Source organism: Ahaetulla prasina, chromosome 1, assembly GCF_028640845.1.
Source record: "Ahaetulla prasina isolate Xishuangbanna chromosome 1, ASM2864084v1, whole genome shotgun sequence".
In the NCBI taxonomy this organism is placed as follows: Eukaryota; Metazoa; Chordata; class Lepidosauria; order Squamata; family Colubridae; genus Ahaetulla; species Ahaetulla prasina.
The window spans coordinates 160424799-160439399 of NC_080539.1; the positions used below are offsets into that span (position 1 = coordinate 160424799).

Consider the following 14601-nt stretch of genomic DNA (forward strand, 5'->3'; position numbering starts at 1 on the left):
TCCTTGACCGGGACGCCTTACGCACGGTCACTCACGCCCTCATCACTTCCCGCCTGGACTATTGCAATGCTCTCTACATGGGGCTCCCCTTGAAGAGCACCCGGAGGCTCCAGTTAGTCCAGAATGCGGCCGTGCGGGTGATAGAGGGAGCACCGTGTTGCTCCCATATAACACCCATCCTGCGTGGTCTACACTGGCTACTGGTAGCCTTCCGGGTGCAATTCAAGGTTTTGGTTACCATCTTTAAAGCGCTCCATGGCTTAGGACCGGGATACCTTTGAGACCGCCTTCTGCCACCGATTGCCTCCCAATGACCCGTGCGCTCCCACAGAGTGGGCCTCCTCAGGGTGCCGTCGACCAAACAATGTAGGTTGGCGACCCCCAGGGGGAGGGCCTTCTCTGTGGCGGCACCAGCCCTGTGGAACGAGCTTCCTCCGGGATTACGAAACTCCCCGACCTCCGGACCTTCAGACATGAACTGAAGACTTTATTATTTCAGCGCGCTGGACTAGCCTAAGAATAAAATGTTTTAACTAAATTTTAAGGGTTTTTTAATGGGTTTTTACCATTTTTAGTGATTTGGCTATGATAATATTTAGTTTTAATTGGGTTTTTAATGCTTATTTATTATATTGTTTTTTAATATGCCTGTGAACCGGCCTGAGTCCTACGGGAGATGGTGCGGTATAAAAGTATGATTAATAAATAAATAAATAAATAATATTACAAGCAGGGATTCTTCCTTATATAAGGACAAGCATTGCAGACTTTTTAAGATCATTGTTTTCCTCATTCAAGGAAGAATGTAATTTTACGCACAAGGCGAGAAGCTGTTCGACAATCTGATCTTTTGCTGTCAGGTCTCAGTTTCGATAGTTTGACACACCATTTGGCAACAGCACTCTTGCATGCTGTCTATCCTGAAGATTGAAAAAAACTAAGCAATTATAGATTCAATTAAGAGCTAGAACATATACAGGTAGTCTCTGACTTACAACAGTTCCTTTAGTGACTATTTAAAGTTACAACGGCACTGGAAAAAAGTGACTTATGGCCATTTTTCACACCTGTGACCGCTGCAACATCTTCATGCTCACGTGATTTGCATGCAGACGTTTGCCAACTGTTCATATATATAACAGTTCCAGTGTCCCAGGGTCATGTGATCACCTTTTACGACCTTCTGACAAGCAAAGTCAATGGGGAAGCCAGATTCACTTAACAACCATGTTACTAATTTAACATGTGCAGTGATTCACTCAACAAATGTGGGAAGAAAAGTCATAAAATGGGGCAAAACTCTCTTAACAAATTTCTCACTTAAGAACATAAATTCTGGGCTCACTTGTGGTTGTAAATCGGGGACTACCTGTATGTACTATGTCTAATGAATTAATGTAGAGCTTTCAAACCTGGGCTGCAAAAATCCCTGCTATTTACTAAATGTCATCAAAGACAGCAAGATAATTATCTTGGCTACTAGTGGTCTTCGGTGTTTATGCAGTCGAGATTTGATAGTCCTTGTTAATGGGACCATATAATCCTCTCATTCTGAGGTAAGTATATCCTTTTTGAAACCTTCCCTTCCAAGTCTCCTTGATTGGACTGATGGGAGTTATAATTCAAAATAATCGAGAGGGCATGTATTTCTCTCTTGTACTTCAAGCAGTGTTTTAATTATGCTCTGAAGCTTCTATCTATACTGTTAAATATATTCATTCCAAAAGTGACATAACCACCAATTCTGGTTGACTGTGAAACCAATGTTTTAACACACTTTAACATTTTTAATTAGTGTTTATTGAAAGTGATAGCTACTATTGATTTGGAACATGGAAACTTACAGTATGGAAAAGCCATACAATTTGACTAAAAAGTGATGAAGAACAGAATAACCTGGCATACAGATTTCTTTCAACCAACATATTATGAAAGTCAAGTCAAAATTAAATTTAAAAAAAATTAGACAACTTAGAACTTCACCATCTTCGGTCCGACCTAAGCGTAGTACATAAAATTATCTGCTACAATGTCCTACCTGTCAATGAATACTTCAGCTTCAACCAAAACGAGCACACAATAGATACAAATGTAAGGTAAACCGCTCCAAACTCGATTGCAGAAAATACAACGTCAGTAACAGAGTGGTCAATCCCTGGAGTGCACTACCTGACTCTGTGGTTATTTCCCCAAACCCCCAAAACTTTAACCTTAGACTGTCTACTGTTGACCTCACCCCATTCCTAAGAGGTCTTTAAGGGGTGTGCATAAGTGCACCAGCATGCCTACCTTCCCTGTCCTAATGTCCCCTTTTATTTGTATCCATTTCATGTATTCATAATCATGTTTATACTTATATCTGTTATGCTTGACTAAACAAACAAACAAACAAACTGAGGGGGAAATGTAAACTTACAGGGTGAAATCTGAGCTTGAGTTGAGGTCTTCTTGGTCCTTAACCAACACTCTAGCCCAGTGATAATGAACCTTTTTGACACCCTGTGCCGAAAAGGTCACACAGAAGCGTTGCTCATGCACGCACACCCTCAAACTTCCGGGTTCTAGCACACATGCACTCCCAACGATCAGCTGGCTGGCACGCATGCGCAGGCCAGTTTCTGGCACTGCCATACATGCGAAAGGATCAAGCTCTGGAAAAGCTAAACTTCCAGGTTCTGGCGCACACCTGATAATCAGTTGGCTGGCGCGCATGCATGCACCAGTTTTTGGCACTGCCATGCACACAAAGGACAGCTGATTGTTGCGTGCACATTTGTGTCAGAAACCCGGAAGACAAACAGGCAAGGCTGCGTGTGCCGGGCAACATGGCTTCATGCCATAGGTTCGCCATCATGATTTTAGCCAATCCACTATGGCTCCTTTTTGGTAATATTTTATTTTATTTCCCTCTCAAGAAATAAAGTCCTGGGCAACTGGGTATGGCTGATGTCCCTGGCAGTTGCCCTTTCTTGCTTTGGATCGGTTAATGGAACATTCTTCTGTGGAAGCCGGGTGTGCTACATTGCAGCAAGAGAAGGCCATATGGTAAGAACTGTAAACATACTACTTTTTCCGTTATATTCATGGAGCTATTATTATTTAACCAATCATTTTCATGCTAGCATCTTTTACTGTTATTCCATGCCCGCCTTGGCTCCTTCGTGGATTTGTAAGGATGTCTTCTAGTTAATAGGTGCATATCGTTAGGGGTGTGCAACCCATAGGACAGTATATAAATATATAAAACCCACTGCAACTACATTGCCAAAAAGGCATTAAGAGTTGTAAACTTAATCTTGCGTAGCTTCTTCTCCGGAAAGATTACACTACTAACCAGGGCATACAAAACATTTGCTAGACCAATTCTCGATTATAGCTCATCTGTCTGGAACCATCACTGCATTTCGGACATTAATACAATTGAGCGTGTCCAGAAATATTTTACAAGAAGAGTTCTCCACTCCTCTGATCAGAACAAAATAGCTTATGCCACCAGACTTGAAATTCTGGATTTAGAAAATTTAGAACTTAGGTCATGCCTTCGGCATGACCTAAGCGTAACTCATAAAATCATCTGCTACAGTGTCCTTCCTGTCGAAGACTACTTCAGCTTCAACCACAACAATACACGAGCACACAATAGATTCAAACTTAAAGTGAACCGCACCAATCTTGATTGTAGAAAATATGACTTCAATAACAGAGTTGTTAATGCCTGGAATGCACTACCTGACTCCGTGGTCTCATCCCAAAATCCCCAAAACTTTAACCTAAGACTGTCTACTGTTGATCTCACCCCATTCCTAAGAGGTCTGTAAGGGGCATGCATAAGAGCACCAGCGTGCCTACCGTTCCTGTCCTAATGTTCCCTTTGGTTATATTCATTTTGTGTGGTTATTTCATGCTTATACTTACATATATTGTTGTGTTTGACAAAATAAATAAATTAAATAAATAAATAAATATAAATAAAATAAAATGCACTGACTGGCAGGATGGGAGAATGAAAGACACAGTGCTTCACATGCCATAAATTCCTTGTATAACCTACATTCTCTATTAAAGTTTGACACTTTTAATTACCTGTAACTCACTTGAGCCAATTTGACAATTTAAATTCTGTAATTTGAACCAACTAAACCTAATGGTCCTGAACTTATTTAAAATTAAGACTGTTTACTTAGCTGTCAGCTATATTGGGCTACTGAATTTTTGGAAATACATAAAATTGAATCCAGATTTAGGAGTAATTCTATACTTATGTACCCAGAAGTAAATCCAATTAAACTATTTTTGAGCAGGCATGTGCATCAGTATATAAATTGTATGTAAAACTTACTGGAATTAATAGAGCAAGGTAGTTACTACTACTAGTTATCTTTTATCTTAATGGGAATTGAGAACAATATATTTACTTTGGCTCTAATGTCTTGAGTTTTAATCTATTTGTACATAGATAACAACAAAGAATCAATGAAAAACAAATGAGGCTTCTGGGAATTAGTTGTAACTTTCTGATCACAATCCTGCACGCCTCTCTTGTTCAATGAAAAATGGATATTAATTTTTATCAGCAGAAGCCACATATGCAATTCTTCTATATGTTAATAGCATGCTTTACCCTCCTACACAAGATTGTAGCAGAAATGCAATTGCAATTATTACTAAATTCATTTGTGAATAAATGTTATAGTACTGAGCTATAAATCAATTATTTTGTGATTGATACGCACGTTTTATCAATCCCTTCTCTACTCTAGAGTAACTTGTAAAATTCTAACTGGAGCAGGGGTGAAATGTTCCGGGTTCGGACCGGATCACCTGATCCGATAGTGATCTTGGCGGGTGGTTCGGAGAACCGCAAGGCTCCGCCCACCCGCCTGGCTGTCGTTACTTCCTGGTTTTAACCAGGAAGTAATGTGTTTTGTATCCTCTGCACATGTGCAGAAAGGTTTTGCGCATGCACAGAAGGTATGCCCGAGCAAAGCGACTGCGTGCGCGGGGCATATACACTTCCGAAACGGTAAGGAAGGTAAGTATATTTCACCCCTGCTCTGGAGTCCAACAGCTGGTTGGGAACACTGAAAATAGCTATAGTATGGAGATGTCAGCTTGAGCCTGATTGATTTATATTCTGTCAGAAGAGCTGTGAATTTTGAACTTCCTAACACTACAGGAACTGAGTGTGCAAGTACTCAACAAGAGGAAAGCAGAAGGGTATTCTGTCCTGAATACAACTGTAGAGAAGCATCTTACCCTGATGTCCCCCTGAAAAACAGTAGGCGCCAATTCAAGTGGGTTTAGTAGTTCAAAGATACAATGTTCTAGCGAAATTAACATGCAAGAAATAAGTTTGGTGGGCTTCCGACAGAGAGAGACCATTATGGCTGTGAAATTCCAAATAACATGAGTGCCGTGCAACAGAACTTACTGTGGTTCATGAGGTTTTTTCTCTCAGTATAACCTCCAGTTCATTCATTTACTCATTAAAACTTTGGAAAGTTGGACAGAGGGTGAAGGAGCAAAGCAAACCTCTCAGCATAGTTAGTTACGGTCTTTTGTTATCATGTCTTCCTTTTCAGCCCGACTTTCTATCTATGGTTCATATACGTTATTTTACACCTTTCCCTGCTCTCATATTTACTTGTGTGGTGTCGATAATAATGGTAATACCTGCGAGTTTCAACAAGATAGTGAATCTTTTCAGGTGGGTATTTCTAGCTACTCACAATTACTCAATGAAATTGATCTCTCAGCCTCTTTTTGATTATTTTTATATTATGAAAGTGATATTGCCTAGACTTCAGAGAGAGGAAGGGGACATGGTATTATTTATTTAGTTCTTTGAGTTACTTAATTATTTCTTTTATCCAAACTTTTTCATCCTGTTTGCCATGCAATACATCTCTAGGCTGGGCACAGCATTTTAAATAAAAGCAATACAACCTTTATGGAGGTGTACAAAAGATTTCGAACGGCCATTATAAAAACACCACTATTTTATTTGTATAAAAATATAAAAATTGAAGTAAAATTAATTTCTCCATCTTCATCAGTCGTGGTTTGCCCCTGGTTGGGACCAGTTCTATAGAACTGGTAGTAAAACCGGCAGGAGGCTCCGCCCACTGACCTGATCGTCATCAAAAGTGATCTCCGCATGCACAGAAGAGCACGCGCACAAGTGTGCGGGCACAATGCAAACCGGTAGTAAAGGTAAGTAGAACCTACCCCTGATCTTCATGGCTGGTCAAACATAGTTGTATTTGTAGCATTCACCTGAAATCTAGCACACTTTATTTGGAGGGGAGGTCCTTTTAGAAAATTAGTTTAAAACCATAAAGGCTCTCTTCTTAGGTGTTTTTTTTTTTTTTTGGGCTTGCCTCCCATACTCCTCTCTTGGATCTTTGTCTCTATCAGCATCTGTATCTTCATCATTCAATATGAATATTTCTCCCATCTCTATCCTCCTAAGCTTCTAAGTCTCCTAAGTGTCCACCCAAACCCCTATCTCCCTTTCAAAAGTTCTTCCAGGTTATCCAATTCCATTTTTAAGCCTCTTAAAGTACTTTTCCCTTGGTTTATTTCATCAATTATTATTATCTTTATCACCTTCTCCTTTTCATCCTCTTGCTTTGTTTGCTGGTTTGTCTGTTTTGTATTTTTCTCCATTCTTTCTACTGTCTCCTCTCTTTCTTGGGCTCTTTGATCTTCATTCATTATCAGTTGTAGCATATTTTTTATTTTCCCATTTATGTCTTACATTAGGTTCTTTATCCCTCTGTGATTGTTTGTTATAGTACCCCTATTGCTTTGAAACATCAATGCCATTTCTCTTGAAATCTCACACATTTCCCCCTGATGGAACATCTTGTCTTATTTTAATAAGTCCTGCTCTTACTCAAAAACAATATTTTCAAATCCAGTGTTGCTCCTTTGAAAGTTCAATAATCATAGTTCTTTATATCTCAGGATTATTAATCAGTTCCATTTAAGTAGTCCAGGCTGCCTCCACAAATCAAGTCACTTTACTTTACTTAAGAGTCTTCCTTATTCTCACAACAGAGTCTCATAAAGTGGATAGTTATAGAACGGTAAGTAATACCACAGTCCTCCAGATGAATGTTGTTTATTTCTCTTAAGAATTTTCCTAGTCTTGTAGGGGTATGGTATATTTTCCATTCACCAGTAGATGGTGTCCTCAGCTTAGGTTTCAACATTGTTTCAGTTCTGATGAATTGATTTAATCCAATCAATTTATGGAAGCAAAATCAGCTATTCAAGTAAATTCAAGTAGATAGTTCCAGCATTTTATAATGCCTTTCCAAAACAATGCTTACCCAGTTTAAGAATCCATTTTTCTATGTTTTAAATGGTCTTTAACTTTTCTCCCCTTAGTTCCTTTCTTTCAGGTCTAGGATTTTTCTCTCTATGGTAGTTTGCCACTTTCAAAAATAGTTCTAAGAGTCTCTTTTCTTGGATTTTCCTCTTTCTTTTTTTCTTTAAAGTTAGGGTTTAAATAGAAAGGAATCTTCTCATCCAGCTCCAATCACTGTTCATCTGCACTGCTCCTGCACATTTCTTTATTGCCTTGAATGTCCCAGCTTCATGGCAGCCATGATAGTTGCCTCTTCTCCTCATCTCGAGGGAGAGGGGAAAAGCTCTGAGTCCAGCAGAAGAGTTGCTGCTCTCCCTAAACTACAGGGCACCCTCTTTTCTTCACCACCCCTATAGGGTGGCTTTAGCTCCTTTCGGCGCCCTCCAACAGGGAGAACTTTTCGTGGGAGCACGGAGACCCACTCCTCATGTCCGATATCACCACGACATCAGCTGGAAGTCCCTTAGATCACTTCTAAGGTGACCTCAAATAATGGTCTTCAGTATGTGCTACCATTAGGATTATAGTCAACAAAGAAAACTCTGTGGAAGAAGGTGTTTCTTCAGCATTCTAGTCTGCTTTGAGTTTTATAAGTTAATACCAAAATCTTAACCTTAATCCCATAGTAAATCAATAAGCAATGCAATTGCTATAACTGTATATACTGCAGTGGCCAGGTTCACTGTTTACTGACTGCCCACATCATTTATCATTCAAACCAGGATGTATGGTCAGCCAAGAGAAAGGGAGCAGGAAGAAAGGAAAAAGCTGGCTGCTGGACCGCCATGGAGAAGAAGTCAGTCATGGCCTATGAACCTCAAAAGGGAGGTGTACCACGTATAGACAAACGTTAATCAGATGAGACCCTGAACAATAGGCATAAACCAGGATGAATGGCCAACCTAATTATATAGTATTTATGTTTTGAACTGTAACTTCCAGTCCATACAGATGGGCAGTCCTATTTAGAATACCTTTCAATAATCAAACTATGCAATTCCCAGTTCATGTGTCCTACTGGATACATTATTTCCTATCTAAGAGTAGCTGTTGCATTTGTGTTTCTTTGTAGCTCCTGTATCATTAAAATATGTCCTTTATTGCTGCAGTCACTTGTGCCTTGTGACTATATTTTTTAAAATATCCCAGGGTATGTAGCTGCGACTCTCCAGGATAACCAAGTTACAAATTTCCCCAGTAAGGAACTCATTTACCTACTGGATCTTCATTTTAACCTGCTACAGAGTCTTACATCTAGGGCAGTGATGGCTAACTTTTTCCTGAGCAAGTGCCCAAAGCACGCCCGAAACCCCAAAATGCAATGCACGTGTGCCCCTGTGCATGCGCCCCACCCACACGCAAGCCCACGCATGCATGGCAGAGACCCAAAGACAGCTGGCCAGTGGCAGGCGTATGCGCATGTGCACCAGAGCTAAACTGGGGCAATGGCTTGCATGCCATCAGAGAGGGCGCTGCATGCCACTCTCTCTGATGGCACGCGAGATCTGCCATCACCCTCTCTGATGGCATTATGGATCTAGGGATTACTTTCCCCAATTCAGGTATAAAAGAGAAGCAGAGCTGGGTATCATCAGAGTATGGCTATCAAGTCTCCTGACTTAGGCAAGGAAATCCTAAACCTCCAGACAATTCATGGCTTAACTCTATACCTCAGCTTTGCTGAAAATTCTCAAATGTGGTTCAGTTAAATTAGCATCTCCATTGGTAGCAAGAATAAAATCCTGGACAAAAGCTGATTGCACATTGCAGACTAAAGGAAGAAGAGACATATTGCCCAGGGATGGTATTCACTTACCTTTGCTACCAGTTCGCAAATGTGAGTGCGCATGCTTACGCTCACTACGCTCACACAGGCCTCCACCACGCATGCACAGAGCCTTCAGTGCATGCGCAGAGGGTCAAAAATGGGATGTGATAATGTCTGGACGGGTGGGCGGAGCCTCCCACAGCCTGCGCTACTGGATCGCGTGATCCGGATAGAGCTGGCTGAATTTCACCACTGATATTGCCCAGGATTAAGTAATGGCATTCAAAATAAGTGCAAAAATATCATGAGTAAGTGACATCACTGCTCATACTGCAAACTGACAAATTTATTCATTTATTTATTCAATTTCTATATCTGCCCATCTCTGTCAATTACTCTGGGCGCCTTACAGTTATGTTATTTGTGTTATTTGCGTGACTCTATTTGCCCCTTCTCTATGGATGCCCATAAAGTAGGCTTCTAGATGAAAATAGAGATAATTATGTACTTCAATATCTATGGTTAATTGGAGATGTATTGTCAAACTGTGGAAAGTGAATGAGATCTTTAGTACTATATTATGTACTGTATATTCTTCTGATATTTAAGTAGTATGTGTATATGTGGGGGGGGAGTGTATCTGGGTAATAGCAGGAGAAATTTTTAATAGCAGGAGAAATTGCATGATTGCACATGGAAGGGCTGCTACTAAATGTTACTTTATATAGCTTTACAGCTTGGATTTTCAACGGGATAAGTGTTGCAAGTCTCCTGTATTTAAAGATTAAGAAACCAGAACTCCCAAGATCTTACAAGGTTAGTATTGTATAAAAACTCTAAAATCCTTTTTTCTCTTCATTTTCCTTTTTTCGTCTTCTTCTTTAGTTTGCACAAGACAATGGTCATAATCTGAATTTGCTTCCCTCCCCCCCCAACTGGTATTTTATTTTATTTTTTATTTAATTTTATTTTTGTCACAACAGTATACGTAAACATTGATATAAAACAACAACACATCGTAAAAAGAAAAACATATATATATAAGCAAAAGTATGTAACAACTATATTAATTTGATATAATGAAAGGGAACAATAGGACAGGAACGGTAGGCACTTTTGTGCTCTTATGCACGCCCCTTATATCCTCTATATAGATATATTGTCAAACTGTATCCTCTAGATAGGTAGGATTACAAATGTTCTATTAACTTTCTACAAACATGCAGGAGTTGTAGTTCTACAGAACTGAATGCCAAACTGGGGAAGACTATTATATTTTCTGGTTGTCCATAATTTTCTGGCTACCGCTTGTCCTGTTCTGAATTCAGGGTTGACCAGGGGTCGGCTGCTGGGGGTTCGCAGGGATTTGGGAGAACCTCTAGCTAAGATTCTGTGCAGTCTGGAAAACTCCCAAATCTGACTCCTGGCTGGCCCCACCCAACCTGTCCCTCCCAGGAGACCCCATGTGGCCTGTTTCGGATGCAGGTAAGTGCAGGTGCGCACAGAGGCTCGGGGAGGGTGAAAAACGGCCCTACCAGAAGTTCAGGAAGGCCGCAAATGGGCCCTTCAGAGCCTGGGGAGACCATTTTCACTCTCCCGGAGGCTCAAGGAAAGCCTCCGGAGTCCAGGGAGAGCAAAAACACACACACCCTGTTGTGGTGCAGGAGGCCGAGTAGGCCACACCCATCATGGCCATGCCCACCCAGCAACTGGGCAGAGAACCCTTTGCTAAAATTTTTGAAGCCCACCCCTGGGGTTGACTCTTAGGAACCGCACAGTTAACAAATACTTCTTTCAGTCTTCCTTGTCACATGAACCAATTGTTCCGAATGCTTTGATCTGAGAATATTGAGAAACCATTGGAAGAGCAATAGCCTCTCATCTGTTTGCTTGATCTTTGTCCCATGGCATTCTAGCAGAAGAGACTGGCTATCTGACCTGATAGCCATGATGTATCAACCATTAGATATGATTAGGCAGGTTTTGTAAATAGGAATGCCTTTACTGGGAGAGGGAAATTTAGATCAGGACCAAAGCAGGGGGAAAAAGGAATTTAACCCCCTTCTCATATTGTACACTGAATTAAACTGTTGAATAACTGTGAACTATCTCACGGGATGAAATACATACTGTAAGTTTGATATGGGTTAATGATAGTGAGATTCATCACTTTGAATATATATAGGTAGTCCTCATTTAGTACCCATGTTTGGGAGTAGCAACTTAGTTTTTAAGTGTAGCTGTCCCTAAATGAAACTATGACTGCGCTTATGATCTTACTTCAGCTTTCCTTTGCTTTACTGACCTGCAGAGGTTCTAAATGTGAGACTTGGTGACAAAGTTACTTTTTTTTATCATTGTTGTTTAGAACGGTTGATAAACAAGGCGGTCACTAAAAAAGGGCTATCTCGCTAATTCTTTAAAATCATCATTAATTGTTAGTTTCCTTGCAATCATGTGACCCAGTGCTGATATTCTCATTCAAAATTTATCAGAAGGCACTTCTTGTTTCATATCATCAAAACACTGCTGTAATTGGGCTAATTTGGATAGTAGGAGGGCAGTTTTTAAGAACCTAGGGATACCATCCAGACCAGTGGTGGGTTTCAAATTTTTATACTACCGGTTCTGTGGGTGTGGCTCGGGTGTGGCATGACTTGGTGGGCGTGGCAGGGGAAAGATACTGTAAAATCTCCATTCCCTCCCCAATCCAGGGGAAGGTAACTGCAAAATCCCCATTTCCTCCCAATCAGCTGGAACTTGGGAGGCAGAGAATAGATGGGGGCAGGGCCAGTCAGAATTTTTACTACCGGTTCTCCGAACTACTCAAAATTTCTGCTACCGGTTCTTCAGAACTGGTCAAAACCTACTGAAACCCACCTCTGATCCAGCCTATAAGACAAATTCCAGGCAATGTGGTGCTGGTTATTTTTGTTCATCTTAGCATCCCAATGTATCTCAGAAAAAAGTTGTTTAAAATGCCTATATAACTTGGTTATTTTTCCCCCCATTCACTTGTCTGTAGGATCATTGAAAATTAAAACAGGGAATACATTGCTATTCTATAACACATAAATCCAAAGATCCCATAAAATACAAGAAATTGAAATATAAGAAATGTTAGCTTTGTAATAAAAGTATACCAAACTACATAAATAACAACTGGGAGTATAAAAGATGGCAATTTATAATAGACAAGCTGATGCCATCCAATGTTTCATTTCTTCTCAGCTTCAGCCACTGGCAGAAAACTATAGGATTTACAGTCAGTACGATTTGGAAAACTGTACTTTCACCTTCTGGGGGAAACCTACCTTCTTTTAGCTGTTTTTCTTGGCAAAAATCAGTGCTCTGGCATATGACTTTTGGACTTATTTTTAATTGTTTCTGCTGCTCTTGAAGCTTGAGGAACAAGATAAAGAGACTGGAGTGTTTGCAGGTTTTTTTTTTTTTAAAAAAAACTCGATGTAAAACTTTACTTCACTCAAACTGTGCTTTTTTCTATTTCTGTCTCCATTGTTGAAAATCATTTAGCTGAAATAGCATCATTCATATCCATGATGCTATTAGCAGGCTTGGGGGACATTCCAAAGTTCACAGGAGTGCCAGAAAATTTAAAAGAGAAGAATAAGAATGTTGGGAGGGGCAGAACATCCAATATTAGTTCAACAGAGACTGAGTTTGTTCAGTGGCTATGCCAATAATGCCATTTAGGCTGATTATTGGAGGACACCTGGAAAATTTACGGAGCATCCTTCAAACAATCATGGCTAGTTACGAGGTTCTTCTTATTTCATCTACTGTGAACAATGAAGCTGTGCTTTTTTTTTCACTGAGTATGAGATGCCAATGATGGCATCTTTGTCAGATGCCACCATTGTCTTCCTGGAAAACTTGCCCAAACAAATTATACAGTGACCTTGATGAACGTATCTTTTCTTTTATGTACACTGAGAGCATATGCACCAAGACAAATTCCTTGTGTGTCCAATCACACTTGGCCAATAAAAAATTCTATTCTATTCTATTCTAAACATGTATCTTCGTATTCCAGGTACCAATCATCATACCGATCATTTTTCTGATGATATCGATCTACCTCGTCCTGACACCCATCATTGACCAGCCACAGCTGGAGTTCTTCTATGTTATACTCTTCATCCTCAGCGGTATCATATTTTACTTCCCCTTGGTTCATTACAAGTATTGCCCGGCATGCCTACGGAAATTAACTATTTATATGCAGCTGTTAATGGAAGTTGCAGCAACTGAAAAGGACACAGAGTGAATTAATATTCATAAAGGTTTTTTTGACAAATGTTCTAATTATCTGTACAGTTCTGAGATGAGGGTACAGCTTTTCCTGATCGTATTTCAGAAACATTTTGAAACTAGATCACAATTGTTCCTACCCCTATCTAGGTAGTAATTGGGAGTAGGGGGAGAAAGAGAGGAAGCTGCCAGAACGCCCTTTTTATATTTATTGTCTGTTTTGCTTTTTAAATTTCTCTTTCTCAATTTTTTTTTTTTAGACATACGCATTTTTTCTTTTTGCTTTTGTTGCTTGAATATCTTACTTAAACCAATAAAAAAGAAGAGAGGTTTTTTTTTAAAAAAAACCCAACAGATTTTTAGATTGTTTCCTTTTTCTACAAGAAATAATGCTTCATTTATGTTGCTGGAGATGCAGTGAAACTATCGCTTTATTTAAACATTCCATCTTGTTCCATTTTGGTAAGAACCGGTTACACATATTAACAGCTTGAGATTTATTTCAATCACATGGGAATTGACTTTGGGCAGACAAAATGAGCACAAAATCAATTGACATATTGTTCAGCATTGGAATGCAAATATATGAGTCCAACTATTTAGCAGTTTGCAACATTAATTAATATAGCTGGAGCATGGATGATGGTAATGAATCATGTTTCAATTTATTAATATATGTCCGCAAATATGTATTTCGTATGTTTTTACTTCCTTTTTAAAAAGTTTTTTCTTCTTTTATAATTGTGTGTATTTCTTGTCCTTTTTTTTTGTCTTTAGCTAATAATAGTAAATTAAAAATTTTAAAAAACCATTGTTGTTCTTGCCTTCATCTTCCTCCAAACAGAGAATTATGGATGAATTAGTTAGTGATTCTTCCAAACAGACAATAGGGAGAACTAAAGTAATCCTTGCCCCTTTCCATCCATCTTTTGGTTCCTTTTGCGCTGGTTTCCTTAGCAACTTCAAAACAATGAGACTGGTACCTGTGGGGAAGGACTTTAAAAACATCCCTCTACTAATTTAAAAAGTAGAACGGTATGGTCCTTTGATCTTGACAAGAAGTTTGTTTTTACTGTATAGCTACAGTAACAGAATCTTGCAAGTTTGAATGTGCTTCTTCTCTCCCCTCCCCCTTTATCTTTGTGTGAACTGGGGAAGGGATGGTCTAAAAAGTTTACTCACACTA

General features: G+C 39.6%; 1 protein-coding gene across 1 annotated transcript in view; it reads left to right on the forward strand.

Annotated features, from left to right (window-relative positions):
• Positions 1-14104, forward strand: part of LOC131196563 (b(0,+)-type amino acid transporter 1-like) — a 36140-nt gene extending 22036 nt beyond the window's left edge. The window contains exons 3-6 of the mRNA XM_058179464.1: positions 2916-3045; positions 5583-5707; positions 9872-9959; positions 13198-14104. Of these exons, the coding sequence (XP_058035447.1) occupies positions 2916-3045; positions 5583-5707; positions 9872-9959; positions 13198-13431 (577 nt within the window). The 3' untranslated portion in view covers positions 13432-14104. The remainder of the gene's footprint in view (positions 1-2915; positions 3046-5582; positions 5708-9871; positions 9960-13197) is intronic.
• Positions 14105-14601: the final 497 nt, after the last annotated feature.